We start from the raw sequence: 19,266 nt of genomic DNA, 5'->3' as shown, positions 1-19,266 counted from the left end.
TCGGCAACTTAGCAAGGCCCTAAGCACTTAGCAAGATCCTGTTTCAAAATGATAAAAAAGGGCTAGGGATGTAGGTCAGTGGTTAAGTGCTCCTGGGTTCAATCCCTGGCACCAAAATAATTAAATAAATAAATAGACAGACAGACAGATAGATAAATAAATAAATAAATAAGTGCCATTTGCAAATATGAGCAAATAGTATTTTTGGATCACTTTTCCAAAAAAAAGATTAACAATAAGAAAAAAATGGGAGAAAGCAATCACTTGATGGGTCTGGCAAATTGCAGGGCTTCGTTTTAGGAAAAAGTTTCATTTGCTAGCATAGATAGTGCTGAAAGACGGAAGAAAGGCTACGCCAAAGTCCTCTAGGGTAGTACTCCTTTCAGCCTCACTCACCTCACAATATATAAAGTATTTGAAAATACCTACAATTTATGGAGATGTATCAGGATACTGTGGCATTCTGATTAGGAAACTCTTTTTCTAGGGATTTAAGTCTCGAACCTACCAAGACAAACATATAGATAAAAGGCAGATATTAGTTTTTTGGCATGAACTGCAGCACATCATTGATGATCCTGATGGCTACAACCTACTCTGGTCAAACCAACTCAAAAAAATGACTTATATGCCTCAGGAAGATTTTTATCCTGACAGGAGCCTTCCAAGAGTATCATGTTTGAGCAGCCCCTCTTTCATATCCCAGAAGACAAAATTCCAATTTCTTGGAAATGAAAGTGTCTATCCCACAGGTCTCCTGTGCTGGTAAAATGTTTGCCCAGCTAGAGTGTTACAAAGAGCATTACAGCTGTGAGCTATCTTTTCTGAAATTTTTAGAGTCAGCCTATTTTCTCTTAGTATCACTACAAATCATATGGATGAACCAGCAATGTAACTGTTAAGAAAACTGGGGCTGGGGATATGGCTCAAGCGGTAGCGCGCTCGCCTGGCATGCGTGTGGCCCGGGTTCTATCCTCAGCACCACATACCAACAAAGATGTTGTGTCCGCCGAGAACTAAAAAATAAATATTAAAAAAATTCTCTCTCTCTCTCTCTCCTCTCATTCTCTCTAAAAAAAAAAAAAAAAAAAAGAAAGAAAGAAAAAAAAGAAAACTGGTTAAGACCTCCTGGACAAAGTCTTTTTTTGTTGTTTTTTGGTACTCAGGAATGTACCCCGGTGTGCTTAATCACTGAGCCACATCCCCAGCTCTTTTTAAATATTTTATGTAGAGACAGGGTCTCGTTGAGTTGTTAAGTGCCTTGCTAAGTCGCTGAGACTGGCTTTGAACTCATGATCCTCCTGCCTTGGCCTCCTAAGCTGCTGGGATTACAGACATGCACCAACGTGCCAGCTGGACAGAGTCTTTAAATTAAAGACTTAACTTTGTTAAAAATAACTTAAATAGTTAAGTCTTAAAATAACAAAGCTCTCTCCTGTAGGATAAGTCTCAAGGACAGTATGATACCAGCTTGTCAAGAATGATCATGTGCTGAAGAAATCAGCTCTCTAGTTATGACCTTTGACATCACAAGCTCAAGATACTTCCCTCCAGAAAAGAAACATGTGACCTATAAAGAGGCATGATGACCATCTATACCTGTGCAAAGCACCCTAAAACTCCCCCTTGATATTCTATCATAAGCAGCTTCTTCCCTTTCCCTTCCTATAAATTTCTCTGATACCTACCACCAGACCAGGGAAGCAGATTTGAGCTTATCGCTCCTGATCTCCCTGTTGGCGGTGCAATAACACTCTTTTTGCAATAACTAGTGCCATCAGATGGGATTCTATGTGCTTAGGCCAGTGAGCCTTTGCTGCTTAGTATATCTATCACCAGTTCCACCTACAAGCAATCGTGTATAACTTCAATACACACAAGAATTATGGTGCCAAAATTACAGTATGATTTCAGAGGAAAATCCAAGATAGTCCTCCACATACCCCTAGTAACACATACCTACAAATATCTATGTTGAAGGAAGGAGTAAAGATGAAAGAGAAGGAGGAGATATCTGATAGCACAACATCCTGGGAGATATGTAAGGTCATGGGGTCAAGGAATATAAAATTTTTATATATGCTTTATAGTTTACAAGCAACTTTCCCCTTTATTTTTTATAATCTAAAGAAAGACAATTATTTCCACTCTGTTGAGTTGAAGAAAGGAGCCAAGGTCACACAGCTGGTGCCAGGATCATGGCCCAAAGACTGATCTGTTCTTCCTATTCTATTATGCTAGCAGAGGGATGGAGACAACAAATGAGCATATTTAAAAACAAAACAAAACAAATAAAAAAAACCCAAAAACCTGCTGTGATGAAGAGAAATCTGGACGACTCCTTTTTAGAAAAGGAGAATGCAAGTTTATTTACTTCTGAATGGCAACTTCAATTTCAGAGAGTTAAAACTATTGATGTGCTGACAACTTAATGACTATCATCTCACTATTTGACTTCTGCCAAAAGTGAGGAAAATTTGAGAGAAGAGACTATTTATGTAGTTATTAAACCTATGTTAAATAGCAAAATGTTTTATGGCTATGTCTATGGATAATTATATTAAGGAACAAAATTTTCATCTTTTCATTGAATTTGATTCATGTTCTTTGGTCTGGTCTTTTAACATTATGCCCGAGAAAATAACCTGCTGTTTTCTAACAAAGGTCAAGAAATAATCCCAAGATATTTTCGTGCGGCTAACACTTGAATAAGTCACTAGAAAATATTATATGAACACTAGTTTGAATGATCCCTTAATGAATGTTGACCCAAGAGGCTTCAAATAGGTACAATTGTATCTAAAGAAAGAAGCAGGAAAGCGACAAAGAAGATAATAAGGCTACATCAAGGTCTGAGACAAATTTCAGATTGTTCAAATATAGTACCTTTCATATTGGCTATAACATGATGCTGTTTAAAGAAACAAAAGAAACTACACATTCATTTAAGATGTCTTACCATGAGATTCAAGTCCAGCTCCCTGTGCCAGCCCATTGTCATAGGACTGAAAAAGAAAAATATTATTTAGTTTAACAGGAAAAAATATGGAATAATAAATGACTAAAAGTTGCCATTGTGGGTTTTGTTTTAAAAATCTTTTATCCTCGCTTTTCCTTTATAACTTTCAAAATTTGCACTTTTCTCCACAGAGAAGTAGAAGTAGGCATTTTCCAAGTAACTGATCTTTTATTCACTAAGTCAAATCACTAAATGCATATAATTCTGAGACTAGATTGTTCAAAGATAGTACTTACATATTCAGTTTTTATCTAATAAAGCTCAAACCCCTCCTTCTCTCCCATTTGCAACTACATAAGAGTTGAATGAAAATATAAGGATTTTAGAGTCATAAAACTTTATAAGCATGAAACAAATCTGTTGGGACAGTTTGGACTTGCTGAAGGGTAAGAATTGCCTAAATTTCAATCTCCCCATATTGTTACAAAAATCAAAACAGAATAAGAATAAAATTACAAAACTTAAACCTTAGCAAAGCAACAAGAAATTCTTAAGCTACAGATTACCAATTGTCTATAGAAAAAGAAATATCAAATTTCAGCAACCCACCTGTCAAATCCCTGATATACTTTTTTAAAAAAATTATTTATTTTTTGATTTTTAAAAAAATGACAGCAAAATGCATTAAAATTCATATTACACATATAGAGCATAATTTTTCATATTTCTGGTTGTATGTTCACACCAATTTGTGTCTTCATACATGTACTTTGGATAATGATGTCCATCACATTCCACCATAATTGCTAACCCCCTGCCCCTCCCTTCCCTTCCTACCTCTCTGCCCTATTTAGAGTTTGTCTATTCTTCCCATGCTCCTCCTCCCTATCCCACTATAAATCAGTCACCTCATATCAGAGAAACATTATTTTTTTTTGATTGGCTAATTCCACTTAGTATTATCTTCTCTAACTCTATCCATTTACCTCCAAATGCCATGATTTTATTCTCTTTTATTGCTGAGTAATATTCCATTGTGTATATATGCCACATTTTTTTAATCCATTCATCTATTGAAGGGCATTTAGTTTGTTTCCACAGTTTAGCTACTACAAATTGTGCTGTTATAAACACTGATATGCCTATGTCCCTGTTGTATGCTACTTTTAAGTCCTTTGGTATAGACAGAGGAGAGGGATAGTTGGGTCAAATGGTGGTTCCATTCCCAGTTTTCCAAGAAATCTCCATACTGCTTTCCATATTGGCTGCACCAATTTGCAGTCCCACCAGCAATGTATGAGTATATCTTTATCCCCACATTCTCACCAACACTTATTATTGTTTGTCTTCATAATAGCTGCCATTCTGACAGGAGTGAGATGAAATCTTAGAGTAGTTTTGATTTACATTTCTCTAATTGCTAGAGAATGATGAACATTTTTTATATATTTGTTGACTGATTGTATGCCCTCTTCTGAGAAGTGTCTGTGCAGGTCTGTGGCCCATTTATTGATTGGGTTATTTGATGTTTACCTTTTGAGTTCTTTATATACACTAGAGATTGGTGCTGTATCTGATGTGTGAGGGGTGAAAATTTGCTCTCAAAATGTAGGCTTCTATTCACCTCACAGATTTACAAAGCAAGAGTGATTTGTGAAAAATCACAAGAAAAAAAAAGGGGGGGATGGTAGAGGGGGATTATGATAGACCTGAAATTCGCCTAAAAAAAAAAAAAAATCACTGCCTAAAAAAGAAGGTTCACCTAATACCAAAAACACAACAATTCTTGCTTTGCATAGTTCCAATATATACAAATTCCAATTACCATACCTTTAAAACTAAAAATAATTCAACTTCAATAAGTGTATTAACTATAACTGCATAAATTATAAATTTTTTAGTCCACATGTCATTACATAAATAACAGATATATATCATAACCAGTGGCAAATTACATCCTCCTTTTCGAAGTCTGTTAGTAATTGGTCATTGCATACTGTTCAGTTCACATAGTGAGCATATGGCTGTACTGATTTTTATCCTTCGATGACAAACTCACATGCTGTTTTACAAAAATGCATAATGAAAAGAAAGGATTACCCACAAAAAAGATGAAAAGTACAGCAAAGAAATAAAAAGCAATAACATTGTAAATAAACATGAAATCAAACAGTTACAGAAGAAATAGTTGTCACTCAAAATTTGAAAATGCTACTGCTTGAGAGGTTCTAGATATGCAATCACAAGAAACAAGTGAAATATCAACATGAGTAAGGAAAGAGGTTGAGATGAAAAGGATAAAGATGTTCTAGAGAATTGCTGCTGGAAAAAATGCAACAATCTCAGAGATATTTCACAACATCGAAAACACAACGAACATACTTAAAACTATCTGAAACGTGGAAGGGAGTATGACTGTTGGCCTAGACAAATTAAAAATTGCTTACTTCTTATAATTACTTATGTAATGAGAAGGCAAAGTGTTGTTCAAAGAGAACATTTTAATTCTCATATTTCTAATGTTTTAAAATTATAGTGTAATAAATATTCATTTTATTATTAAAAATTCTGCATACATTTGTTCCTGACAGTAAGATTTTCATGTTTTGGCAAAAAATTTTAAAGGTCATAGAACAATTACCATTTTCTCTACTGATGATTAAAATCACTTTGCATAATTTCAGCTTGCATGGTTATCATTATGGTTTGGTACTTCTATGCAAATCACGGACAGCCTATCTGAAAGAGGCCTGGTAAAATGAAGCACTGAATATAGCGAAGGGATTTAAAATGGTTCACAAGTCAAGGTGGCAGTTCTCAAAGGGCATGATTTTTGGTGAAGAAAGTCAAAAAGGATGAGAGGCCCTCTGAAGATCAGGTAATAAGAAAAACTCAAAAGAACCCGAGAAACAAGAGAGAATCTCTTTTCTGCCAGAAAGAGCACAAAACATACAACCCTTTCCCTGCTACTAAAATGAGTCATCCACTTCAGAAATCATACTTAGTTGTATTAAAAAGTATGTAGCCTTAAAGTAGAAATTCTTTTAAGAAAAATAATCCATGAAATTACTAAACACAAAAGAACATACATAAAACTGAAATCCCTCACTTTTTTTTTTCTTTTCCAAAAAATGAGAACAAGGGGAAAAAGAAACACCCAAAACCAAATTAAAAATTAACTGACATCATTTTCAACCACCAGGATACAAAGATAAAAATACATTCTATTGGCAAGGCTGTATGAAAACAGGCATTTGTCTACATTGGTAGGAATACAAACTGGTCCATCTGCTTTGGAGAGAAAATGAGATATACCTAATAAAATTACACATATATTTGTTTAGCTTTTGTTTTTGTTTTTGATACCAGGGATTGAATGCAAAGATGTGTAACCAGTAAGCCACATCCTCAGCCCTGTTTTATTTTTTATTTTAAGACAGGGTCTTGCTAAATTGCTGAGAAGGGCTTTGGACCTGTGATCCTCCTGCCTCAGCCTCCAAAGCAGCTGGGATTATAGGCATGTGCTACTGCACCCAGTTTGTATTTAGCTTTTGATCAAGCAATTCCACAATCACAAATTGATCCTGAAAAATACACTCCTAACAAAATAATAAACATACAAGCATGAAGTTATTAATTATAGCACTGTTCAGTGCTCTATATGTAGATTGTTTGAAAAAACTATGACATATTTACCCACTGGAGTAATATAAAATTGTTAAGAATGAGGAAAATCCCGATGAACTGACAAATGATTTTTAAGGTGTACTGTTCAGTTTATAAAATAAACTACCAAAACAAACAAACTATAGTATACTATACTTCCAGTTAAAAAAAATAAAAAGAAAAAAGAAAATATACACGTCTTTTCATCAAAGGCAGAGACAGAAAAGAAAATCCAAATATTAATGAGAATGGTTACCTATAGTAAATGGGAATAAGATGTTAAATCTAGGGGTTAAGAAGGGTTTGGAAGATGGAAATAATGAGTCAACCTTCTATGACTGCATCTTTTTGCTGTGATATTCAGAACCAAATTAATGCTTCATGTTAATAAACAAAAACCAACAAATTGGAGGGCAGGGTGCAGAATGGGAGGAATCCAAACAGAAACAAACTTAACTGGTATTAGCTTAGAATCTGAAGTATTTATATGAACTTCTGATTTTTAATAAACTGATAAAAAAGACACAGAATGTGTATACAGAGAGTATCTACATATGCTTAACTAAATGTATTCATGTATGAACTCTGCATGGTGAGAGAGGGCCTAAAAGCAACGATATCACAATACTAATGAGCATACTTGGTATCCATATCCCTAAATATCACCCCCCAATACAAACCAGGGGTCCATGAAGAAATTACTGATTTCAGGGCTAAGACTGGGAAAGTAAACTTGGAATAACTGTGTCAGAAAGCAAAAGGTCCTTGAAGAATGAGGAAACATGTCAAAAGGGCATCGAAAATGAGTCAGCCTGAAAGGTTCTCATTAGTCAAATCTAAGACAATCCGAGCATTAAAGTAAATAATGGTAGTAGCAATTATATTTCACTAAATAAAATAAGAATCTAGAGTCCATGAAGTACCAAGAAATCAATTTTACTGCCCTTATTTCTAAATTCTTGATGGAAGAGATGAGGCATACATTATTACGGAAGTTCTCATATACTACCAATAATAATCTAGTCAGTGTCATCAACATAACTCACCATACTTCTTCTAATATAGGTGATGGCCTTTTATCGTCTGACCAGTTATTCAGCATATAGCAAATACAGGAAGCACAATACACAAATCACATGTCATTTTCACTGCCTTCTTGAAGTAGTAAATAAACAAAGGCAGTGAGGAGATTTTTCCCAAGAGAATTTCAATTACTATTTACAGAATAAATACTAGGGCTAGAAAACCATTAATGCATACTAACAACATTAATGGATAAAATACTAACTGCAAAGAGAAAAATGTTAACTTTACAGAGAAACCAAGTGGGAAGAAATAAGGCAAATTAACATGGCTTACCTCTGAACACAATGCACTGCGAAGACAGTATTATTTCTGTACCATTCATGCCCAAAATGCATATACCTAACCTCCTAATATAAATCTCTCTTCCTTTTAAAAAAATTCCTTTAAGGATCTTTTCTTTCTGTATCCATACCTTTTAAAAATTTGTGCTATAGTAGATCCTATAAAATCTGAGCCACAGTTACATATTCAGTTAAAACCAATTCCATTCCTCTAAGAACTTAAATTTTCATTACAAAATACTAAAATGCCAACTAAAAGTTAAATTAACGGTCTTGAAAATTCTAATTTACAAAATTTAAAATCTTCATATTTGGGAAGCAACTATGGAAACCTGGAAAGCAGCACTTCTACTTCCTTCAAGTTTGTTTCTTCTCTTTTTAATTTTAATTTAATTTAAATAAATCAACAATATATTAAAAAATTCACTATTTCATTCAGACTTCAATTTTATATTTGAGATGGAATAGAACAAAGAATAATTATGGCTGAGACTAAGCATTCTTTATTATCACCAATAAAAAGATTAAATTACACTGTGTGAAAGAACAGCGTTTTTATTTTGGTATCAGCCTTAAAATAAACCTTGTGTTACACACACACACACACACACACACACACACACACGTATTAAATTTTAATGGTCAAGGAGTCGATCTGCTCTTTAAGATTATTTCTATATAGTGTTCTGATATAAGAAGTATCAAGAAATCAATCTTACTGCCCTTATTTCCAAATTCTTGATGGAAGAGATGAGGTATACATTATTACGGAAGTTCTCATACACTACCAATAATAATCTAGTCAGTGTCATCAACATAACTCACCATACTTCTTCTAATATAGGTGATAGCCTTTTTCATATCCATGCCTGACCAGTTATTCAGCATATAGCAAATACAGGAAGCACAATACACAAATCGCATGTCATTTTCACTGCCTTCAGGTACAGCACAAAAACTGAAAATAAAACCGGTAAAATGATATTCTATTAATGCTAGACTAAATTTTTTTTTTTTTGCAAGGGAGTTAGAAACACCTACTCTTGTGTCTTACAGAAATATCTATCACTCATTCAGAAACCATGTTCTACATGTATTACATAAAAGGATTACTAACCTGAATAAAATAAAATGATCTCTAAAATCAACATTCTACTCAAAGTTCTGGTTCCTGGGTAGTATTATACACTACCATATTACCTTTTTCCCAGATGCCACCATTCAGAATAAGCTTATATACTCCAATAGGAGGCAAGCTGCAATACACTATTTTGAGAATTAATGGCAAAAAAAAGTAGAAGGGAAAACCTGAGTCCTATTTCCAAGCCCATATTTTGCTTTGGGAAATTTCTTCTAAATGTACATACAGATAATTATTAATTGATTGATCATATTGTTTTAACTGTTACACAGCTAGTTTCTGACATGTAATAATATGTGTTATAAACAAAGATAAGGTATCAGTAATTGAGTTCTATAGTGAAATATTTATCATACATTCTGGCTGAAGTATTGTAGTATTTCCAACAAATTTCACTTTATTCTATAGGTCTACATTAATTTTTTCCTTCATAAGGAGCAGTGTTTTAAAAAATACTGTCAGGAAAAGAAATATCAGTAGATGAGCATAAAGATGTAATAATACATCAGGATTTGTTTGCAAAGTCTTCCTTAAACTGCATCACTTTGTCACTTTTGCAGACTTAAAAACTGTTTTGATTTAAAACTCTTGGAAAATTCTTCAGATACACTATATAACCTACCAAATAATAGTACACTATTTTTTCTAGCCTTTGAAAATATCATGTTCATCCATTTCTCCTATATCAATATTTTTAAGAAATATTCAGATAAATGTATACTTGCCTCCAAATATCAATTTTTCCCTTTAATAGGTAAATTAATTAAAAATAAAGAGATAAAAGAGTTATGCTATTATAAAATTACTTTTATTTTCATTCACAAAAAAAATTCCTGGATTACTTTTTTGATTAAGCACTTAACAATGTATTCAATAAATTGTAAGTAGTTCTAAGAATACTACACGATCCTCTAAAGGTCTAGTTAGTATTATGTCTTTTTAAATTCCAAAACAAAAAAATAACAAGACATGACTCATACCTTCCATCTTCCAGCTGAAGGGCTCTCAAGCCTGCTAAGCAAGCTTCTTTATTTACTCTGCTTAAGTCATCCCCAAGAATAACTAAACATGAAAGGCCAGTGTAGGTCATTGCTATGTGGCCACTATCATAAGGATGAGCCGTTCCAGGATTCTAAATTAAAAATATATTAATTAATAAATTGAAATTAAAACTTATTTAATTAATTAGTTTGACATGAGGTGTTAATAAACAGTAAAATTGAATGTTATATATACCAATTTGTATACACAACTGAGAAAAATAAACTTCCATTAATCTTCCCCCTCCAGTACTGGGGATTGAACCTAGGGACACTCTACCACTGACCTATATCCCCAACCCACTTTATTTTTTATTTTGAGGCAGGGTCAAGACTAGATCCTAACTACACTGCCAAGGCTGACCTTAAATTTGTAATCCTTCTGTCCAGGACCTCTGAGTCACTAGAATTACAGGTGTGTGCCACTGTGCCCAGCAAACCTCCATTTTTATATAAGTCTCAATATAAATATGATCACATATATTTCAGGCAACACAATATTTAAATTTATCTTAGACCCCTCAAAAGCTTTATGGAAGTAGTTATGATTCTGAATAACCCAAATTATTTGAACTTCATATTTAATCAATTTTATTATTTATAATTTAAGTCTTTATGGGAAGGGGATTGAACCCGGGCCTCCCACATGCCAGGCAAGAGCCTACCACTGAGCTACATCAACAGCCCTTTTTATTTCATCTTGAGACAAGGTCTTGCTAAGTTGCACCAGCTGGCCTCAAACCAATGATCCATACCAGGCTTGCACATAGTCTTTTAAACAGAAAAGATTTATAAAAGAAATAAAAATTTTAAATAACACAAATGTAAATTAAATACTAAAGTGCAATCATAGATTTTTAAAAAATATACCTGAAAAACTAAATCATTCTGTTCCTATATAAAGTTTAATTATTTGAACCTCTACTAAAACACTAGCCCTTTGGATAGCAAAAAACAAAGAAATGCAAATAGAAACTCAAAGTACTACAATTGAAAAACTGGAAATAGTGTTAACTTGAAGTATGTAGATATTTAGAGTTCAAATGGGTATTGCTTGCAAAGAGCATTTTATGAAGCCTACGTTCTTACACAAGGACAATTATTAGACTAATAATTGGACAAAGATAAGAAATAAGACTTAAGAGACTCATTACCACAATATGGGTGGAATTAATTTGACCTGATTGAACTGTTTCAATAAAAGTAACTATGAACAGTTATCAAATACAAAATGCGTGACTCCTTATAAGAAATCCTATAAAGACCTTGAGACTTGGCATTGTGATAGATAAAATCTGAATTAAAAAACAGTTATATTGCCAGGTGCAGTATGCCTATAATCCTAGCAACTTGGGAGGCTGAGACAGGAGGATTTCAAATTCAAAGCCATCCTCAGGAACAGCAAAGCACTCAGTGAGACCGAGTTGCTAAATACAAAACAGGGCTGGGGATGTGGCTCAGTGGTTGAGTGCCCCTGAGTTCAATCCCTGGTATACCCCAACCCCCAAAAGTTATGTCAAATAATTCTATATGCCACAATACACATACAGTTTTATAATTAATTTCAAATATTCAGATGATCCTACTAATTGGTTATTTTAAAAAGAACACTTCACTTGAAAAATGTAGTTTCCCTTTGATTTCTAAATTTAAGAAAGTTTTCCTTTGAGTCTGGGTGGAGGGTGGTGGTATAAATTATTTATAGAGAGCTTGCCTTTCAAGTTTCAGACTCTGAGCTTGATCCCCAGGACCCAAAAAAAGCAGGAGATGAGGAAAAAAGGTTTATGTTTTGGTAGAATGAAAGTATATTCTTAATTCACCTTCCCATAGTCTCCTTTTTGTTTGTTAGTACTGCTTCAAATACTAGAAAATTAACACCATGACTTAATTAGATGACTTTCTTGTATAACAACTTTCTATGGTTTCCACACAGAATAAGTCGGTATATTGTTTAATAAACTTTAAATCCAAGCAGTCACAAATTACAATAATAAGAGAGGCTTTTTTTTTTTTTTTAAAAAAAAGACATTTCTTACAGGAAGGGGGATACTGTTTTCCTTTAAGAGGTTTCAGTTTATAATATACATTATTAAATAGCATTTAGCCTGATTAAAACCTGGAAGCCTGGTTCTTTCTGAATAATTTCTTAGTCTTCTTTCTCACTAAAATCTCCCTACATCCCTTCTCCTATCTTCTGACCCAAAGAGAACTAACCTTTGATGGATTGAACGGAATACCCAGGTATGAAGAGCCTCGGAAACCACAGCGATTTAGATTTGATCCTAGAAAATAAAACATTTTAAATACACTTTATTTTGGTAGAATCTAAAGCAGTTTAATTATACAATCTTTTAGTAAAAGAGTGTTTTAATACCAATCTTTGTCACTGTCTCCATTTTCATGCTAGCTAACGTTAAATGTTTACCATATGCCTTGTCCCTTCTAGGTGCTTTATAGGAATGCATTGAGGACATTCTATTAAATACCACTTAGAGACAAAATAGTGATTTCCTTGTATGTACCATTTATTTATAGCCTATTTCATTGCATATAAAATACTTTCATACTTCTGTATGACCATTTTTCATCTTCTCAACATATTCAATCCCACTATATATAGAAAAAGAAAACAGAAGACCAAAGGTTAAGACATATTCAAGATCAACACAACAGGTCTAGAATCCTAACTTCACACTCGGTGTCTTTTACTTTTTCTATGTTGAATTGCCTTTTTTTTTTTTTTGCAGGCAGGACTGGGAATTTAATTCAGGGGCATTTTACCACTGAGCAATAGCCCCAGTCCTTTTTAAATTTTGAGACAGGACCTCACTAAGTTGCTCAGGGTCTCAGTAAGTTGCTGAGGCTAGCCTCAAATTGTGATCCACTTGTAATAGCCCTCTGAAACACTGGGATTATAGGTACGAGCCACTACATCCAGCTCAGTGTCTTTTACTTTAACTGTTTATTTACATAAGAGTAAGCTAAAGGTACAAACTGCTTTAGAGCCACAGAGCAAAAATATGTACTATGTATTTTAGTATTAGGCCACTGTTCTAGGTTATGGCTCTGAAGCATATAAAATACTATAAGTTAACACTTAAGTCTCTACTCATTCAAGATATAGTTATTTACAATTTTTTTCCTGACTAAACATTGTCATTTTTCAAGATATCAATGGAATATAAGTTGGGAATTTAACAAAACAATTGCATCCATAATAATTATGGTTTTGACAGCTATTAGAAAATAATTCTGACAAAATATATCAGCAGATAATTAAGAATAATAAAAAACTAAGCTGATTTTAAAATAAGCTCTGATGTGAGAAACTGCTTTCATATCTCTTATAACTAGTACCTGACTAATTCAGAATAACTGTTTTTCATTCTCCTGCTTCTTCAAATCAGGTACTGTACTTCATCCAGCTTTCTAGTCACTTATAAATTCTTTGGACAAATTAGGAACCACTAAATTTAAAACTCTACATCAACTATCTTCCCCATTAGTCTTTTTATTTATATAAGATATTTATAGTGATAATGACTTTAGTAAACATGGTTCTCTTATTTTGCTGATGACTTAAACTGGTAAGCCATAAGACTTGCCAGTGTGTAACTAAGTCTTATAAAACAACTATACACTCTGACCAAGTCATGATTTATATCTGTGAACCTACTTCAAATATAAGATCATAAGCACAGAAATGCTTGCTGTAGTGTAATAATGGTGATAATCTAAAAGTGACATAAAAGTCCAACATATCAAGTCTATCATGCTGTTATCTACTAAAAGAAACATTATGTTCCTATTAAAAACAATTATTAATAAAACTATACAGCAACATGGAGAAATGTCTATGATCAAAGTAAGAGAAAAAGAATACAAAACTGTGTCTGCATTATTATTTTTATAATGTAGCAAATGATAAATTTTTCAACAAAGCCTGGAAGGGAATAAACAACACAATTTAACTGCGTAGGATGATATGAACAAGGGTGTATTTTGTCCTCTGTATTATTCACTGTTTCCATAATCAGCGCAAACTCAGCAACTGTAGGCACTTACTTACTATCTCACAGTTCTGGAAGGGTAGAAGTCCAACATAGGTTTCACCAGGTTAAAATCAAAGTGTTGGCAGGGCTAAATTACTTACTGGAGGCTCTGTAGGAACAATCTGCCTTCAAGCTCATTCAGGTTGTTAGCAGAAGAAAGTTCCTAGCAGATGTGGAAGTAAGGTCTCTGGCTATGGGCTAGGGACCCCCTGTAGTGCCTAGAGACCCTCTTCCCATTTTTTGCAAATGGGTCCTTACCAGAGTCAGCAATAAAACTCAAATCCTTTCCATGGTTAGACTTTCTCTTCTCCCTTTCACTACATTTTCTATGACTGACTCCTCAGGTGCTCATGGGATTATACTGAGCCTATCTGTATATATTCATCATCCATGAATAATCTAACATTTCAAGGTCAGCTAATTAGTATTACCTTAATTCCCATCTGCGAAGTTCCTTTACAGCAGTTACTAGATTATTGTTTGACTGAATAACCGGGAAAAAGAATCTTGTGGGGTTGGTATCTTTAGAATGTAGTCTAACACAGCTCCCAGGTTGAGTCCCTTTATACTTCTGTTTTAATCACTCTCAAGTTGAATGAGGGGCAGTGTCAAAAAGTGTATTTTCCTATACGATATAAAATCAGTCCCCCTACCCCATGCCACTTGGGATTGCCTTTCTAAAGATTCTCCTTTCAAGCTACCAACCTATTCAAACTTCTCCATAAAAATATGATCCCATTTCTACTTTTGATGGAAGAAATCTCTAATTCCATCTTTTGGGTATGAGTTTATGCTCTCATTAGCAAGCTTATATTGATTTCCCTTCTGGTTTTGACAATTCTGCAAGGGGTTTTAGAGGCAGACATACAATAAGAGTTCAATAAAATATTTCTGAGTAAAATATCACTTCTTTAGATGTAAATAAATAATGGCATTTGCTTGCTCATTTCTGAATTCGAGCTTGCTTACACTAATAACATTTGTGAAAAGCAGAAATGGTAATGCTCAAAATGCCATCATAAGGGTAAGAGACTATGGTGTGGACCCTTGGAATCAAACTCAGAATCTTGTTTTTCCTAGCACTATGTTCTATGGGCATGTAGAACAACCTCTTTGAGTTAGTTTCTTCCATTTTGAGCTAGGAACATTGCAAATATAACTCTTGCAAGGTTCTTGCAAGGGTTAAAAGAACATGTTTAGATTGTACTTCAGCAGTGACCAAGGCTTAATAAACAGCATCCATTTAATATCAATTATATTTTATCAAAACTGAAACAGGAAGAATTAACAGCTTGTGTGTGTGTGTGTGTGTGTGTGTGCACACGCGCGCACCAGGGATTGAACTCAGGGACACTCGACCACTGAGTCACATCCCCAGCCCTATTTTGTAATTTATTTAGAGACAGAGTCTCACTGAGTTGCTTAGTGTCTCACTTTGCTGAGGCTGGCTTTGAACTCCCAATCCTCCGGTCTCAGCCTTCTGAGCCAATGGGAATTAACATCTTTTATCACAATTTATCAAGGAAAATATCTTGAAAGTAAAAATGCCTTTTCTTTTCAAAAAAGGAGAGTACACACTAACACTATAAAAAAAGCATTTATAATCTTAAGCACCAGTCATGGTACATGGGAAAAATGTATATTTCTTGCCTTCTTCTAAACTGTCTTTGGACTACAATGCTAGAAAAATGAAATTGTTTATTTCAGTATAAATAACAGCAACAAAAAGAGATCTTAACACTTAGGGAATTTGACTAAATACCTAAGAACCCATGAAAAATATTGATTACTCCTAATTAATTCTAATTAAATATTTTTGTAATGGTGCTCATTAAGAGGTCACCTTAATTAATATTATATACATATATATATATATATATTTAGTTGTTGATAGACTTTTATTTTATTTATTTATATGTGGTGCTGAGAATTGAACCCAGTGCCTCACACATGCCAGGCAAGTGCGCTACCACTGAGCCCCAGTTCCAGCCCAAGAGGTAACATTTTTGCTACTTCAATATCATTAAGCACTCCTGATTCCTGTCAATCTCTGTTGGCTACTGGGCTAGCAAAAATTCTAGTAATCTTACCTTTTCATGATATTGAGTAAGGTATAAAAGCAATTCATTCTAATTTTTAAATGAATGCATACTCCAGGTTAAGTTTAAACTTCTTTGGAGGTTATTAATAGCACCATCTAGTGTTCCTACTCAACAGCAGCAAAACAAAGTTCTTTTCTGTTGGATCTCTCCCCACCAGAATCAATGATAGATTTTGAAAAAAAAAAAAAAAAGATTTTTGGGTTCTATTTACAAATGTGGGGCCTGGAGAATCATATTTTAAGAAACAATCAATAACCACTGATTTAATGAATGCATTCTCTACTTTCCAGTCTTTATAAACTAGTTCATGCAACATGGAAGTTGTTCTCGTGGCATCCATCATTGAGTGACTTGCCAGACACTTGTAATATACAGTGGCATATACCTGTAATCCCAGTGGCTCCAGAAGCTGAGGCAGGAGGATCATAAATTCAAAGCCAGCCTCAGCAACTTACTGAGGTCCTAAGCAACTTAGGGAGACCTCATCTCGAAAATAAATAAATAAATAAAAAGGGTTGAGGATGTGGCTCGGTGGTTAAGTGTCCCGGGGTTCAATCCCTGGTGCAATAAACAAAATAAAATAAAATAATCCAAGTGATTTAAGAGAAAGTTGGGTAAATGGAAGAAGCAACAAAATTGAGAATTTATGCATGGATGCACATGAGTATGTGTGCTTCTGTGTAAATAGAGGGGTGTATTATTGAAGAATATGATTTTAGCTATCAAGTCTGCACATGAAGGACAATTATTAAGCTGACTCCTGCCTGATGTCATATCTCACTTTAAAACTTAAGAGTTTTAAATAATAACCTCCACTGTATATCATGCATTATAAGGTAGTACATGTAGATATTCTTAAAAAAAAGAAAATGGTTATACACTTATAGAATAAGAATTTAATGAGAGTTAAACAAGATTTATTTCAATCAAAGGAGTTGCTTTTCTTAAGAAGTAGTGTATTTACCCTCTCACAACTGTTCTATGAAAGATAAAATAATCACTCATATGGACTTCGGAAACAAGCAGGAGTGTCCATACTCATATCAAATAAAATAGATTTCAAGCCAAAGTTAATCAAAAGGGATAAAGAGGGACACTACATACTGCTCAAGACATAACAATCATAAATATATATGCCCCAAACAATGGTGCAGCTATGTTCATCAAACAAACTCTTGTCAAGTTCAAGAGTCTAATAGACCACCATGCAATAATCATGGGAGACTTCAACACACCTCTCTCACCACTGGACAGATCTTCCAAACAAAAGTTGAATAAGGAAACTATAGAACTCAATAACACAATTAATAACCTAGACTTAATTGACATATATAGAATATACAACCCAACATCAAGCAGTTACACTTTTTTCTCAGCAGAACATGGATCCTTCTCAAAAATAGATCATATATTATGTCATAGGGCAACTCTTAGACAATATAAAGGAGTAGAGATAATACCATGCATCTTATCTGATCATAATGGAATGAAACTGAAAATCAACGATAAAAAAAGGAAGAAAAATCATGCATCACTTGGAGAATGAACAATAGGTTACTGAATGATCAATGGGTTATAGAAGACATCAAGGAGGAAATTAAAAAATTCTTAGAGATAAATGAAAACATAGACACAACATACTGGAATCTATGGGACACATTGAAAGCAGTTATAAGAGGAAAATTCATTGCTTGGAGTTCATTCCTTAAAAAAAGAAAAAACCAACAAATAAATGATCTCATACTTCATCTCAAAATCCTAGAAAAAGAAGAGCAAAACAACAGCAAAAGTAGAAGGCAAGAAATAATTAAAATCAGAGCTGAAATTAATAAAATCGAAACAAAAGAAACAATTGAAAAAATTGAAAAAACTAAAAGTTGGTTCTTTGAAAAAAATAAATAAAATCGACAGACCCTTAGTCATGCTAACGAAGAGAAGAAGAGAGAGAACTCAAATTACTAGTGTTGAGAGCCACAGCCAAAGGGGCCCCAGCAAACTTCCAGCTGCCGGCTGATGATTGGCTCACAGCGGCCCCAGCAACATCTAGCTGATTGGCTCCTCTGCGGTGATGTTCATTAGGCTGTTTCCCTGCCCTTTCAGACCACGGAGCTGCTCATTGGGGGACTTCTTTGGCTTTGCCCACGCGACCCAGCCAATCGGCCTCAAGAGCAGGAGGATATTGGGAGGTGGTGAGGTTTGTGTGGAGGCTTGTGTGGGTGAGAGGCTTGTGGGAAGCCGGTGGTGGCAGTTGGGCTCTGAGGGTTTTTTCCTGAGGAGCTGTTTTGTTTGGCGTTTGTAGTTCTAAAAATAAAGTTAGTTTCTTTCGACAAGTGGCTCCTGAATTGTGCCCAGCGAGACTGCAGCAACTAGCATACGGGATGAAAAAGGCAATATCAGAACAGACACTTCAGAAATACAGAAGATAATCAGAAATTATTTTGAATCCCTATACTCCAATAAAATAGAAGATAGTGAAGGCATCGATAAATTTCTTAAGTCAAATGATCTTGAGTCAGGAGGATATAGACAACCTAAACAGATCAATATCAATTGAGAAAATAGAAGAAACCATCAAAAGACTACCAACTAAAAAAAGCCCAGGACCAGATGGGTATACAGCAGAGTTTTACAAAACCTTTAAAGAGGAACTAATACCAATACTTTTCAAGCTATTCCAGGAAATAGAAAAAGAGGAAGAACTTCCAAATTCATTCTATGAGGCCAACATCACCCTGATTCCTAAACCAGACAAAGACACTTCAAAGAAAGAAAACTACAGACCAATATCTCTAATGAACCTAGATGCAAAAATCCTCAATAAAATTCTGGCGAATTGGATACAAAAACATATCAAAAAAATTGTGCACCATGATCAAGTAGGATTCATCCCTGGGATGCAAGGCTGGTTCAATATACGGAAATCAATAAATGTTATTCAC

At 34.2% G+C, this 19,266-nt stretch overlaps 1 protein-coding gene across 2 annotated transcripts in view; it reads right to left on the bottom strand.

The window, feature by feature from the left end:
• Pggt1b (protein geranylgeranyltransferase type I subunit beta) overlaps positions 1-19,266 on the bottom strand; it is a 59,716-nt gene that overhangs the window by 26,588 nt on the left and 13,862 nt on the right. For both annotated transcript variants that reach the window (XM_005339483.5, XM_078048827.1), the window contains 4 exons: positions 12,388-12,455; positions 10,114-10,265; positions 8,818-8,950; positions 2,960-3,005 (listed from right to left, as the gene is read on the bottom strand). In XM_005339483.5, the coding sequence (XP_005339540.1) occupies positions 2,960-3,005; positions 8,818-8,950; positions 10,114-10,265; positions 12,388-12,455 (399 nt within the window). The remainder of the gene's footprint in view (positions 1-2,959; positions 3,006-8,817; positions 8,951-10,113; positions 10,266-12,387; positions 12,456-19,266) is intronic.

The sequence above is a fragment of the Ictidomys tridecemlineatus genome, chromosome 1, assembly GCF_052094955.1.
Source record: "Ictidomys tridecemlineatus isolate mIctTri1 chromosome 1, mIctTri1.hap1, whole genome shotgun sequence".
Lineage (NCBI taxonomy): Eukaryota > Metazoa > Chordata > Mammalia > Rodentia > Sciuridae > Ictidomys > Ictidomys tridecemlineatus.
This window is presented reverse-complemented; position numbering and strand designations above follow the sequence as displayed.